The sequence below is a fragment of the Athene cunicularia genome, assembly GCF_003259725.1.
Source record: "Athene cunicularia isolate RWA chromosome 2 unlocalized genomic scaffold, athCun1 chr2_part1, whole genome shotgun sequence".
Lineage (NCBI taxonomy): Eukaryota > Metazoa > Chordata > Aves > Strigiformes > Strigidae > Athene > Athene cunicularia.
This window is the reverse complement of record NW_020799095.1, coordinates 96,824,961-96,838,385: the sequence shown is the minus strand read 5'-3', so window position 1 is coordinate 96,838,385 and position 13,425 is coordinate 96,824,961. Positions and strand designations below refer to the sequence as shown.

Below are 13,425 nucleotides of genomic sequence, written 5' to 3'. Positions count from 1 at the left end.
ACCCCCAAGCTGCAGCATTTACACGTCAGCCAGTGCTTTTGAGTTTTCAAGACGTTACAGAGATACCAGTCTTTGAAAAAGCAGTATTTCACTACTTCTTTCAGTGCAAGTTCCTCCAGGCTTGGTCCTAATTGATAATTGCACAACACTCCATAAAATATAGATACTATTGCAGGATTTAATGACAATTCATTGGCTACTGTTCTCTCGCAGATTCTTTTTTTACAGTGGCCCTTTAATACTGCATCTTCCAATGTTTAGAGAAGATGAGTAGCGGGTTGACTAGCTAAATATACCATGAGAACATGTAACTCCAGTAAGGTGTTAAATAGTCAAAATATTTTCTATTTGCAATTTGTGTGAGGTTCAGATGGTGGTGTCTTTCCCAGGACCAAATCTGAGAAAAGTGGAGAGGATGAAAACAAATGGATTTGATTTTTCTCTAGGTATTCAGTCACATAAGCACATAGTAGCTGAAAATCTTTATAGCACAGCTACATATTTATAAAACACAATGTTTTGCTTTGGTTTGCTTCTGAGACTCATATAACACTGCAGTGGATGAATGAAGGCAGAAGTGGAAGCGGAGTTCCTGTTACAATTGGAAAGGAGGTAACAGATGGAGCAAAGAGAAAATCTCTAGTCTTTCTAGTCTACATTTTCTCTTTGCCATCTGATCAGTATAATGGGACGTGTTCCCACTGGGGTCTCTGCATATTGTGAAAAATATAATAGTTAAATCAGAGATCACACCTTACTGTAGTTCTGTCAGTATTGTTTACTTTCCACTCTTTTTTTCAGATACTTACTTTCACTTTTCAATCCTTTAAGCAGGTTGGTTTTAACATTTCTGCACCACACTGGTATAAAACGATAAACACATAGCTTCACTGGAGTTGGCTGAGCCTCTGTCAGCAGAGGTCCTGACCCATTCTGTGTATGCAAACATGCCAGTCTGTTAGGCAACAAATGCAAACCTCCTCTCTTTAAACATCAGTTCAGCCTTAATGGAAAATTTCTGGATAATGTAAAGTACAATAGAAACATCATAGCTTTACATGCGTTAAAACTGCAGTTTCCATTTTCCTGATTTGCTGTGGTATCAGCTGGGCTGCTTTGTCGTCTTCACCTGGATGCATTTGAAATCTTAGGGACCTGAAATTGTTGTGCAGATGTGACACATGAAAGGTCTGCCTGTTGAAAATACACACAATCCTGCTTAGCCATAAGTGTAAAACATTTTATAAGTACTGAACTTGGTTCTGAGTTGTGAAGAGGCCCAGCAAGTGCTGAGCACCGCAGAGACTTGCCCCAGCAGCCTGCTCCATTTCCTTACTTGCGTCCTGCCAGCCACCTCCAAGTTCATTATCTGCCAAGGGGGAAGAGTGCTTTTGCAGTGATAGAAAAAGCTCACTTAGGGCAATCAAGAGATACTGGTATCTTCTTTCACTTGAGTCCTTAAACCTGACACGGTGCACTACCTTTTAAATTTTAAGGTCTGAATGAACTCTGTAAGTGTTTGTGTCCTGTAGTGTTGTTAAAATTACTTCTTTCTATCTGAAGTAGCCCTGGATGCTGAAAGTGCCTTCATCGCAGTTTCTTCAGCACTGTTGGGTTCTTAACTATTTTAGCAGAAATGTTGAAGATGCAGAAAATTATTCTTCTTTCACTAAAGAGTTAATTTTCAAGAAAGTAAAATTATTTTACTCTTTTAAGAAGCAGAAGATTATTATGTCTAATACAAAGATGTAGCAATAAGAGAATTTCTCTGGATGCTAAGGTATTGGTGCACATCTCTTGAGCATCTCTGTGATGGGGAGAGAAATTAAAATGCTTAAAATAGAAGGCATCAGAATTCTGGATTTATAAACCAAAATCAGAAGTTACAAGGCTGAAAATGTGAATGCAAATATGGACCTGCTCTTATAAATATAGAAGAAACTCAGGCCTCTAGAGAAAAAGCTTGGGAAATGAGTGCAGCATCCATCTGTAGTCATTATAGAATAGTTAGCACAACGTTAAGAGCCAAAAGAAATATGTGCTGTGCTGTATGTATATTATACTTGCTCAGTTGTATATATTTTAGAATAAAATAACCTCATATGAAGCGGTTATTAGTTGTCTAGAGCACTTTGAACGGCTGAAAAAGCATCCTGAGAAGCTGACATTCAGGATTAATAGCATTTTAAACACTATTCTAAATTTTTTAATGCATCTTTTTCTGATAGAAGATGCTACATGTAAAGACATTGGGTTTAGGATTTTTTTTTTTTCCTTTATTTCTGCTTTCTCCTCTATGAAGTTGAGATGTTTGGGTAAGCAATGGGGAAAACATCTTAAATCTGTTTAGTAACCTTATTTGATTTGAATGCAAATTACTAGATTTGACTACAAGTACCTAATCTGTCACTCCTGTGCTATGTTTTGAGACAAAAATGGGTGTTCTTCAGTAATACTGGCATAACAACTGGTGGAAAAAAGCAGCAACATCATTAAGATAGAAAATTTGTCTTTGATAGCAGCTAGCTTTCATTTTGAAGAAAACGGCATTCATCAGGTGTCAGGCTCACTTGGCTGCAGTGACACATCTGAGAAGAGAACTTTTTGTCCCCCATTAAAGGGCCCTAATGAAGCCCTTGAGAGCCAACTGGCTGTACACTCTGAGATGTCTGCAGAGCAGCAGATGCCCAAGGAAGGAGCATGAGGATCTTCCCTGTGGTTTTGGACCATGTGGGCTGTTCAGCCTCACACTTCAGGGTATAAGCTAGTCTCTAGGTCTTGCAGGTCAGGGTGAAGTGGAGCTGGGGAGCGAGTGGTGGGTTATTCATGCCTGCTCTCGCACTGTTCTCTGAAGCAGTGGGAGTGACAGTGACACTGGCACCCTCTGATATGGGCTGCTCCAGTAGATGGACCTCAGGTCCTATCCAGCACTGCAAGCCCTGGCTAGACTAATTTGCTAAAGTCCATTAGTAGAGCCTAAAATCATCATAGATGTAGTTTCAACTTGCCTGTGACACTGAATTGGGAGATAGCGAGCCAAGCATTATTGCGTGAAGGAACAGGGTGGCTGGGGATTGAGCGGTTTCTCCTTGCAAGTCCTCTTTTGTTTCTTCCTTTTTTCCTTAAATAATCTTCTCCCTAAACGTGTACCTGTCTACTGTTCGCCTTCACCCCATAAAAGTAAACATATGCTAGTTTTTCAAAAATTGGATGTCCAGCATCTCTAGTTTTCAGTGAGTTGCAGATACCCATGCTATGTAGGAATAGTAGGATCAAGAAAACCTTAATCACCTTTCTCTTGTATAGCCTGTGGGTATGTTTAATGTTACCGAATGTCTGGAGGCATCTGAGTTACATCATCTGTGTTACAATTGAGATTTTAAACAGATAATCGACAGCACAGACATACAAAGGATTTTAACCTCAGAAGACTGTTAGAATGACATATATAGTGTCAGCAGACAGTGCTCTCTTTTTGTGCTCCAGAAAAGGAGGGAAGCAGCTATATGAAATGCTAATAATCTCACTGTGGTTTTGAATAGGCTAGACTTGAGAGCCTTGAGTATTTTTCCCTTTCCCTTTTAACTGCAATTTTGTTATTGTATTGCTGCCCCCATCTCTGCTAAATATGGCTTTTGAAATGTAAATCATATCATGTTCTCAGAGATGCATATGACACCCTCAGCACTGTTCCTCTTTGCACTTCAAAGAGCTGTGTGGTCACACTTTGCATCTCAGCAAAATCGCAATATTTGCCTTCTGAAGATCTCCTTTAATGTGTACAATCAATCCCTGATAATATGTTTTGGGTTTTTGTTCCCTGGAGTCTGTTAATTTTAATGTTGCTACAGGTCATCAGGAAACATAATCTCTTCTTTTTTAATTTCTCAGTGAGCGTGCCTGAGGGGAGAGCAACACAAGAGAGGACAGTTGAACATCACCATTGGCCAAGACCTGAAAAAATGGTGCTGGATGAACAGAGTATTAGAACTTAATTTTAAAAGGGAAATAAAGTCTTGGCAGGCGATTTGCTTAATTTCCACATTCATCATGGCCCAAATCCTCTGGCTGGCTGGTTGATGGGACTGTCCAACGCTTCCCGTTGGGATTCAGTGCAGATCCTCTCTGCCTACGGATCAAAAGACCTGGGATCAGGTAGGAACTGGATGGTGCCTAATACGGGAATGGAAAGAGAAATGGACTCTGACGAGCTAAGATGGAAGTGACTTGACAGCTCCAAGCTCAGCAGTTGTCTCCAGTAAGGACAGGTTAAGCGGGAATCTCAAGCTTCGCTGGGAGAGCAGTATGCAGGAAGCTGGTTTTCAGGCCACAAATGCTTTCACAGGTAAGGACTTCAGCTCATAGTTTTGGGACGGTTTACTGGAGTTTTGAAAATAAATTGAATAGGTCCTGACTGTCATTAGCACCTTGTAGTATTTCCAGTTTAAATAATATTTTAAAACAGTTCACTTGAGGTGTTCCTCAAGTTTGTTACTTGTATTAACAGTGAGTAACACAGTTACCTGTATTTCAAGGCCTCTAAAACGGATGGCCAGAAGCCTTAGGGAAGGTGTATCTCAGCTTTCCTCATTAAAGTAATTAGCATCTTAACAAGTGGCCTCCTGGCTCAATATAGAATGTAGTCTGTTACGTTGTTCTTAAGTTCAACATCGGAGTTTGGTGAGGGTGCGGGATGGACACAGTTCGTATCAGGAGGTTTCTCAGAAACATGGCAGTGTAAAGCTTGATCTCATGGGCCAGAGCACATCTCTGGGCAGAACTTGTCAGGTACCTTCTAGTTGTACTGCCTGCCACCCCACATGTGCTGCAGTGCTTGAACTGTCAAAAACAGAGGATTTAAACTGTAACTGTTTCACCTCAGTCCAATGTATTTCCTTGCAGATACGCTGAAAATAATGTAATGAGAAAGGAGATACTAAGGTGGTGTGTCTCTCTGAGGAAAGCTCCCTCTAGTGTAAAGTCTGCTGGAGTTCATTCAGGCTTTCCCTGTCTGGGCTGGTTTCTGATTTGAGAGGTGGGAGAAAGAAATCAGGATCAGAAGATCCTGCTGCTTTGTTTCCACATCTGCTGGCCAGCTGAGATCCTGTAAGAAATGATTAGAAAATCAACTGTATATTGCTCTTGCTTTAGTAGGTCTACATAATAGATTTGTACCACAGTGAAAGTTAGTGATGTGTGAGACGTTTATTTTTCCAATTTGAAATTTTTGCCTTTAGAAGTTTACTGGATTGGGGGTTGTACATATGGGAAGATAATTTTCTGTCTTGAGCTGCTTTAAAACCGTTCATTTTACTGTGGGCAGGCCCCCACTTTGTCCCTTCCCAAAGCAGATCCACTCGCAGAGGCTGGTCCCTCCCTTCTGGCAGCTCTGTGTCCATCTGTCTGCACCAGCATATCGGTTTGGAGTGTCAGTGTAGTTCTGAACCGTCTCCATTGCCTCATGTTGCTTTGATTTACAACACAGTTTCCGTGCGTGTCAGCGAGACGTGTCTTGAAGGAGAGGAAAAGGGAAGCTCTGCTCCACATGTGCTCCGGCACTGCTGGGACATGTGAAGTCTGGGACCATCACAGGGCCCTCCCACCTCTGCCTGGCCAGCAGCACACTCCTACAGCTCCCCACTGCTGTTCTTGTCCCATCTGTGCATTTTCCTCCTGGCTGCTCTCTGCCAACCCTCAGCTCATTCCTGGAAGTTTTTGCCACTCCTTTCTCTCCACCAGAATTCCTACTGTGTGTGGATATCTGTTCTCTTCCTTACCTGCCCTGCCTTCTGTGGCTCTCTCCTTTGTTGAAAACCTTATTACCTTTATCACCCTTGCAATACTGTACTATTTTCTTTCCACCTTTACACTCTTGCCACAGCATCTGCTATCCTTTAGCTCCCAGAAGGCAGGGGTTGTTGGCACTGTGATCAGGGTGCTTGCGCAGCAGGGTGTTGGAAAGCTGGTAACCTTATGACTACTGCTGGGTAGAAGAGACCTGGCAAATAGTGCTGCATAAAATTCAGGGGGATGAAACTGGGGTCCCTGGAGGCCCAGGACAAGTCAGACTGTGGTGACAACCCAGACCTATCCTGGAGACCTTAACAGCATGAAGGTTGCTTGGTCACTTGTAGGGAATTCTTACATTCTTTTGAAGTTCCTCTCAGGTAAAGATGTTAATAAACATTTTCAAATCTTGGTAATTGTAACTAAAGAATTATTAAACATTGAGTTAAGTTGCAACATACATTTAGGAGACTTGTGAACAGGAGACTTGTAAAGGAAACAGGTTGAAATATCATTGCTTTATTTGAGGAGAAGGCAAGGATTTCTGTTTCTTCCAACTTGTATCAAAATAATACCTGTATTTGCTTTTTGGAGATCTTTCTTGTTCCTTGATAGATTTATATAACACATTCGGCAATAAACAGGGAGTAGGTATATATTTCTTAGAGAAATTAATTGGACTCTGTTATGCAACAACACAGTTACGCAGTAAAAGTGTAATGGCAGGTGCACATGTTTGCTCCTCTGATCCTTACTATATTGCTCCTTTTGTTTTATTGGAATGCCAGTTTAGCTGTAGGAGAAAACAGTAGCTGCTAGCGGCAGAGGGGGCATGACCACATTCAGAAAGGAGCTAATTTGTACAGAAAAAGCTTTGATATCTGAAACCTGTGCAGTGTCAACACTGAATGTAGCCATGCTAAGTGATTGCAGCTATTGCAACAATCAGAGTAACCATTTCAATTTACAACTGAATAGAGTGTTGGCAAAAGAAGCCGGGGAGGACAATGCCTCTGGGTAGCCACCTTCAGAGTATTTCATAAACCTCCTTTCCACCTTGCTAATCACTGTGACCTGGAAAAGCTTACAGTTAAAGCTACGAGATATTTTGATCCTGTCTGCGCACTCATTTTACTGGCACAGATGCCGAAGTTGCCCTTTTTCACAGATAGCTTTTGTTCCAAGAGATGGGCTTGTCCAGTCACTTTATTATATATCACCAAACAGTAGCTTATGGTTAGAACTTTTTCACTTTACTGGCTAAATACTAATTTCAGTAGATCATACAAGTATAAAAGGTTCAGGATTACCGAATGTAGAAAAGGCAATGGAAGGAAAGTGCTCTTAGCCTTGATTAGGAAAGAGATGGCTGAGCCTATGATGGTAAAAGGCAATTTGAGTGATAGCAATCATGAAAGAGCGAGCTTATCATTCTTTAGAAGACAAGAGAGAACTTGAGAATAAAAGCAATAGTATGCAAGAAAGTAGACTGCATTCAGCTCAGAGAACTGATAGGTAACATTTCTTGAAAAACAAATTAAGAAATTCAGGAAGGCTGGCAATTTCTAAAGGATGTAACATTTTATTTTCCAGTCACAATAAAAAATATTAAAAGCACAAATAAAAGGTGTCCTAATAAAAAAGTGGAAGAAGATACAAAATTGCATGATCTGAAAATTGAAGACTTATACAGAAGGTGGAAACTATTACTGGAGATGAGTGTAAAAGAACAATTAGAAGAATTAGAAGAATGCAGGAGCCAAATCAGGTAGGCCAAGGCACAAAACAAAGCACAACTAATGAAGGACACGGTGAGAAGGAAACATGCTACGTTCTCAGTAGTAATAAGAGGAAGACTCAGTTTCTGGACTACTAGTTGAGAGGGCATGACAAAACTTCATGATCTGATACTGCAGAGAGGACCAAGTAGTTGCTGGCATTTATTTTTTTTTTTTTGCCAGAAAGGGTGACTTGTAATCGTATGGCAAGAGAAGGATGACTACCTTGAGAAAGATAAGAATTCCAACTAGAGCAGGACAGAACTGATTATAAACTAATGAGATAGGATAATAGGTATTTTAGAACAAGCTGGAGCTTATTAAATTATCTCTCCAACATAAAGTGAAATAGCCAACGCAATGTCTGAGCAATTAGTGGTTACACTGGAGAACAGCGTAGGTTCAAAAGAGCTGTGAAAGAGCAAACACTTCATCTATAAGTAAACTGTCCCGGGTCCTTCTTTTTCCCCCTTGGAGTGTATAGCTTACCTTAAATTATTGAGAAAAAAGTTTGAATCAAATAATCAACTGATTTTTTTTTAATAAATAGCCTGTAGATAATAAGATGATAAATAAGTTTGCATGGTTTTTTTTTTCCAGAAGGTACCTTGTCAGTGGAGCTGAATTTCCCTGTAAGTAGAGAAATAGCATATCTTGATTTTTGGAAGGCTTTTCACCCTTTCATAAACCAAGGTGGCAATATGGGCTACAAGGTGGATACACAGTTGTCTGGAAAGCTGTTCTCAAAATAATTACTAGTGATTCATAGTCAGACTAGAAGGATATGTCAAGTGGGATTCTGCCCTGGATTGCCTGAAAACATTCAATATTTTAATTAATGACTTAGATGATAGAATCTGCATGCAAAATTTCCAGATGACACCAACCAGGGAAAGGATATAAACCCTTTGAGCACAGAATTAGAATTCAAAATTAATGTGGTGTATTGGAGAACTGATCTAAAATAAATATGATGCAGTTCATCAAGGACAAATTCTAAATTGTGGTTGGGCAGGAATAATCAGCTGTGCAAATCAAAATGTAGAATAACTGGTAAGGCAGCAGGTTTGCAGAAAACAGATGGGCAGTTGCAAGAGTTCAGAAAATGGCTATGAATCAACAATACTATGCCATAAATGTTATGCGAGAATATATGGACAAGAGTTTGCATGTAAGACATGCAAAATAATTTTTCCACTCCACTTGGCATTTGTGTGGCTGGTGTAATGTTTCTACCCTGAGCAGTGCTCTTCAGGCCTGTTGGAAACATCCAGAGAAAAGCAAAAGGAAAGGCTGGAGGTCTAGACAACATGACCCTTGAGAATTGAAAAAAAGTATTTTTTTAGGCCAGAGCAGTAATTCTCAAACTTTCTGAAGATGTTTTTCCTGTGTTCCCATGAAGCAGTGGGGATTTGTGCTGGGACATATATCTGATGCACTGAGCTACATGGCAAGATGTGGCCATGATACAGCAGTGCTTTGGTGGGATGGTCAGCAGGACCACCTTGCTTACACACTTCTTAGCTGCCATGAAGTACTACACCTTCTGCCTTGGCCACTCTCAGTGCTGTGCCAGTGCCAGGGTAACAGTGGTGAGGATCCTGGACAGCCAAGGTCTATTTTTAAAGTTAGCTACTTCCTTTACCAGTGCATGTTTTGAGTGCTGGTTTAGGAGAACAGTGTGATTCTGAAATCAACTGTCCATCGTTGGAGAGTGTGTGGCACAGCAACATCCAGGATGATCAAAGGATGAGGTGAACACTATGGGATGGATTAGGAATCAGTGTGTGAAGCCTCCTGACCTTGCAAGGTCAGTTTAGGTCCATGAGGATTTTATTAGCTCCATCTCAGCACAAGCTCTGTCAGACCTGGGCAGACTTGGAGGCATTCCTGCCCTGTGACCCTCAGCACTGCTAGAGGGATTATTAGCTCTGGCACTATGGAAACCAGAATAAATAGTAAGAGGTTGCTCCGTGCAGTGGGCCCCTGCCCTTCAGTCTAGTGCTGACTTTTCCTGTCACCTTCTGATCCCATTCTGTCATAGCTTCATATCTTCTCCCTCACACCTTTCCCTGTGGAAGTGATGGCACCCTCAAATCTTTCCATAATCCCTTGCAGCCTTATGTCTCAAGGTCACTGTTACTGAAGCTTGACCTTGGGCCATATCTAGAGAGACAAAGTTACTCACAAGGAGCAACTCCTCAGTTTGTCTGATACACCCCCAGGCCCTGCTTTAGCAGAGAAACTGAACTCATCTGTTACGAGATCCTCATGCTCATAGGAACGCAGCTTGGTGGAGCTTCTCCAGTCCCCTCACCTCTGCTCTGTATCCCCCTGGCACTTTGGCTTTCTGTTGCCTTTCTTGTCTTGTGTTTCATGCATTCCCAACCTTGCTCCACCTCTTCCCCCATCAATGCCCAAATCACCTCTCTCTCTACTGAAGCTCCTTCATCCCTCCTTGTTCGTACATCTGATCTCACTTCCAGATTTCCTAACCTTCTGGTAATCTTCCTGCTTTTCACTGCTCTCCTTCACCTTCTTTTGTTTCCAGACCTCTCATTTCCAGACCAACTCACTACAACTTAATTCCAGATTGTCTAAAGCCCTTTCCCCCTCTTTTCTAGACTCAACCCTTCCTCTCCTTGTCTGCCCTTCTCTGGGGTGAGGACTTTTTCCCACCTCATTTCTCTTCCACAGTGACTTCTGCTGGTTTGTGTGTGAACTTTTTTTTTGCAGAAAGGCTCTCTGATAGCCTGCTGCTCAGTTTGGCTTCTCTCCCTGCATCTTGTTTTGCTTAACTGTTGGTGTTTTGGGTGGAGATGTCTCTGGCATGGGGGTGGTAGTTCCAGAATAGGGAGGCTCCTTGAGGGAATTACATGGGAGACAAGATTAAATTGCTCCAGCAGATTGCATATGACCCAGTTGGCCATTATTCGTTTAGAGAATGGAAGGGTGAGGGAAGATGTGATAACCGTTTAAAAGTCTATGGAAATTTCATGTAAAGAGGAAGGTAATAGAAACTGTTTTCCAGTTCTGCTGGGATAGAGCATGAAGTAACAGACAAGCTTGCTGTGGTGGAGAGGTTGAGGTTAGATATTAGGAAAATCTTCCTAATGGTAAAGATAGAACTGCAGCCGATTGCCTAGGGAGGTTGCAAAGTCTCCGCCACTGAAGGTTTTTAAGACCAAGTTAGACAAATATCTGTCAGGAATGGTTTATGTATACTTGGTCTTGCCCTGGGGCAGGGGAATGGACTTCATGAGAGCACTTCCAGCCTTACTTTTCTGATTGTGTTATTGCTGGTTCCCGGGATAATAAATGGACATTTTTAAAGTTAGTGAACCACCTGCACTGCTCTATCTTCTCAGTGTTTAAGTAGATTCTGTTGAGCTCTCGGAATAATTGATAAAGGATAGATTAAGAGTCTTAGGTGTTTAAAGTCTTTACTCTTTTTGCTGGAGTATTGCTCCATTGCATTCCTTCTAGCCTGGCCTTCTTTAAACATCTTATTTTGGAGGGGTGTGACATATGTTTCTATGTCTGTGCAACTTGTATAGAAATATTTTAATGTTACAGAAATACTGCATCTATTCTGTTTCACAGTGTGCAAGTATTTTAAGAAAAGCTTTTACCACTCTTAGATAGCAAGCATATTTAAAAGGTAATTGTTAAGAATAATCAAAAATAGCGCAAAGCCAAAGCAAATACCCTTTGAGGTTGTTTTCTTTATTATGAACAAAACTGTGCAATTTACTGAGCATCAAATAAACTGGTGTCTCTGCTGCTGAAGGTAGCCTTCTTCCTTGGAATTATAATTGAGGCTCCATGTAAAACAGCAAACCAGGTTTGAAATGCCTTCTACCAAGTATATAATGTAATTAATATTAAAAGCAGTTGAAAACTCATTTATACATTAACACAGGTCTCCCACATCGCTGCTGTCATTATTTGCATGATTATCAATTACAGATAAACATTGCATTTAAAAAATGTAACTTGAATATGTAGCTGAGCGTTCTCATCCCTCTCAGTTCCAGTTTTGTTTTCATCCGCCTCTTGAAGCTGGTCTGGCCTTCCTAAAATCTCTGCAATTTTCTGAACAAAAGCATTCCTATTTTATGAATTTTCAAGGTTACTATGTCACTCACAGACAACTCTTAGTGTCTCTTAGTTCTTGGGAGAAACAGATTGCTTTTTGCAATGCCCCTTACTCAGCACACAGATAGTAACAGATCACATTCCATTGTATTCTCTCAGATATTTTATTTAGAGTGTGCAATTTTTGGACTACAGATAGTATTCTCAGCAAAAATACATGAAAGAAGATATAACCTTAGTCTCTAAGAGTTCGCTATCTAAATATGTTACATTCTGTAGCATTCAGCAAAACTGTTTTAAGTATAGTAATGCATAGCTTGGAAGTCTCTTCATTAGGGTTAAATACTTTAGTAGAATTACGGGAGAGAGAGAAACTGTGAAAATTAATTCCTGAGTGCTGGTGCCATGTGAGAGTGATAAGCTTTGGTCACAACCTAGTTGTTTTGTTGTCCTTAAGATCAGTGATCAGGGCAGCAATGCTTTCTGCTTTGGGTCATACTTCAAATGTGGGAGGTCGGCTTTTAAGTTTTGATCCCAAACTTTGTGGAGCTAAAACATTGTGTTTTCTTCTTTCTTTCCTTCCACCTCAAGAAAACAGATTGTTCTCTTCAAACGTCTGATTGAAAGACTGTTTAATCTGTAACTGGACAAGTACTGCTTTTGCTAATTGAACTGTGGCAGTCCTCATGCAAATAGAGGGGCATTTCACACAGGCCAAGGATTTCATATTTTAAATGCTTCTCCTTTCAAATTTTATTTATCTGGGGTACAAGACCTCCTTGCCTGTTTGCTTGTTTCATTGAAGTACTACATCCTTGTCCACTTGGGAAGAATGGGAGAATTTGGGTGGCAGTCACTAGCAGAAGGTGACCTTGCTGGGTGAAGCCACCTGGTGCTCAGAGAAAGGCAGAAAAGGAGCCAAGAGGACTCCAGAGGAAATGCAGTGGTGTGGTGCCCTGTGAAACACCTTGAGAGACACTGATCTCAGAAAAGGATCTTCCACAGACCTTAAATCATCATATAACACCATCCATATTAATATTCATCCTAAAATTATTACTGTGATGTGGAAGGATTTTTAATTTTTAAATTATTTTAAAATTAATACTTGAATTAATTTAAATTCCATGTAAAAGTGCTTTAATTTTCAGTCTCAGTGTAGTCTTGGCTATATGTGGGTGGTCCACTTGCTCTTATGACAGTCCAGTGCCCAAATGAAAGGCTGTGGATTGTGCAGGCCAGGGTGAAAGATGTTTCAAATTTAGAGAAACATCATGGCCAATGCCATTATTAAAATTATTTTATGAAGTAGTGTATTGCTGGAAATGGCAAACTTCTCCTTCCCAAAGTTAGGAGAGAGAATGCTCCAGCATGTTCAGGGAGGATGTTGAGCCTGGATCCTCACCTTTGAGAACTGTTTTTACTTGATAATGTTCAGCTGTAGCATTACCATTTGCAAAGCTGACGGTTCTTTGGAAATGCCCATCTGCCATTTCTCATTTTTTAATAGTACGTGTCACGGTGCCTTCGCGTGGTACAACTTAATCAGCCAAATGGCCAATTCCAGACTGAAGATGACAATAAATTCAGCCGTAAATATGCTACATTTCAGTGTCTAATCATAATAAAAAGGCAGACTTTTTTGAATGGACAAAATGAATGTGTGGCCCTCAAGTAAAACCCAGAAAACAAAAAGGGGTGATAATTGATTGTTAAATTGGCAGTGTATGTTTTCTGTTAATTCTTTCTAATGAATTAGGTT

The 13,425-nt window shown here is 40.6% G+C and overlaps 1 protein-coding gene across 3 annotated transcripts in view; it reads left to right on the top strand.

Moving 5' to 3' along the window:
• The window catches only part of LDLRAD4 (low density lipoprotein receptor class A domain containing 4), a 250,812-nt gene that overhangs the window by 56,031 nt on the left and 181,356 nt on the right, over nucleotides 1-13,425 (top strand). For all 3 annotated transcript variants that reach the window (XR_003397711.1, XM_026841761.1, XM_026841763.1), the window contains one exon: nucleotides 3,892-4,345. Coding sequence is in view for 2 of the 3 variants with exons in the window: in XM_026841761.1 (XP_026697562.1) it covers nucleotides 4,306-4,345 (40 nt within the window). In the remaining variant the exon portion in view is untranslated. The remainder of the gene's footprint in view (nucleotides 1-3,891; nucleotides 4,346-13,425) is intronic.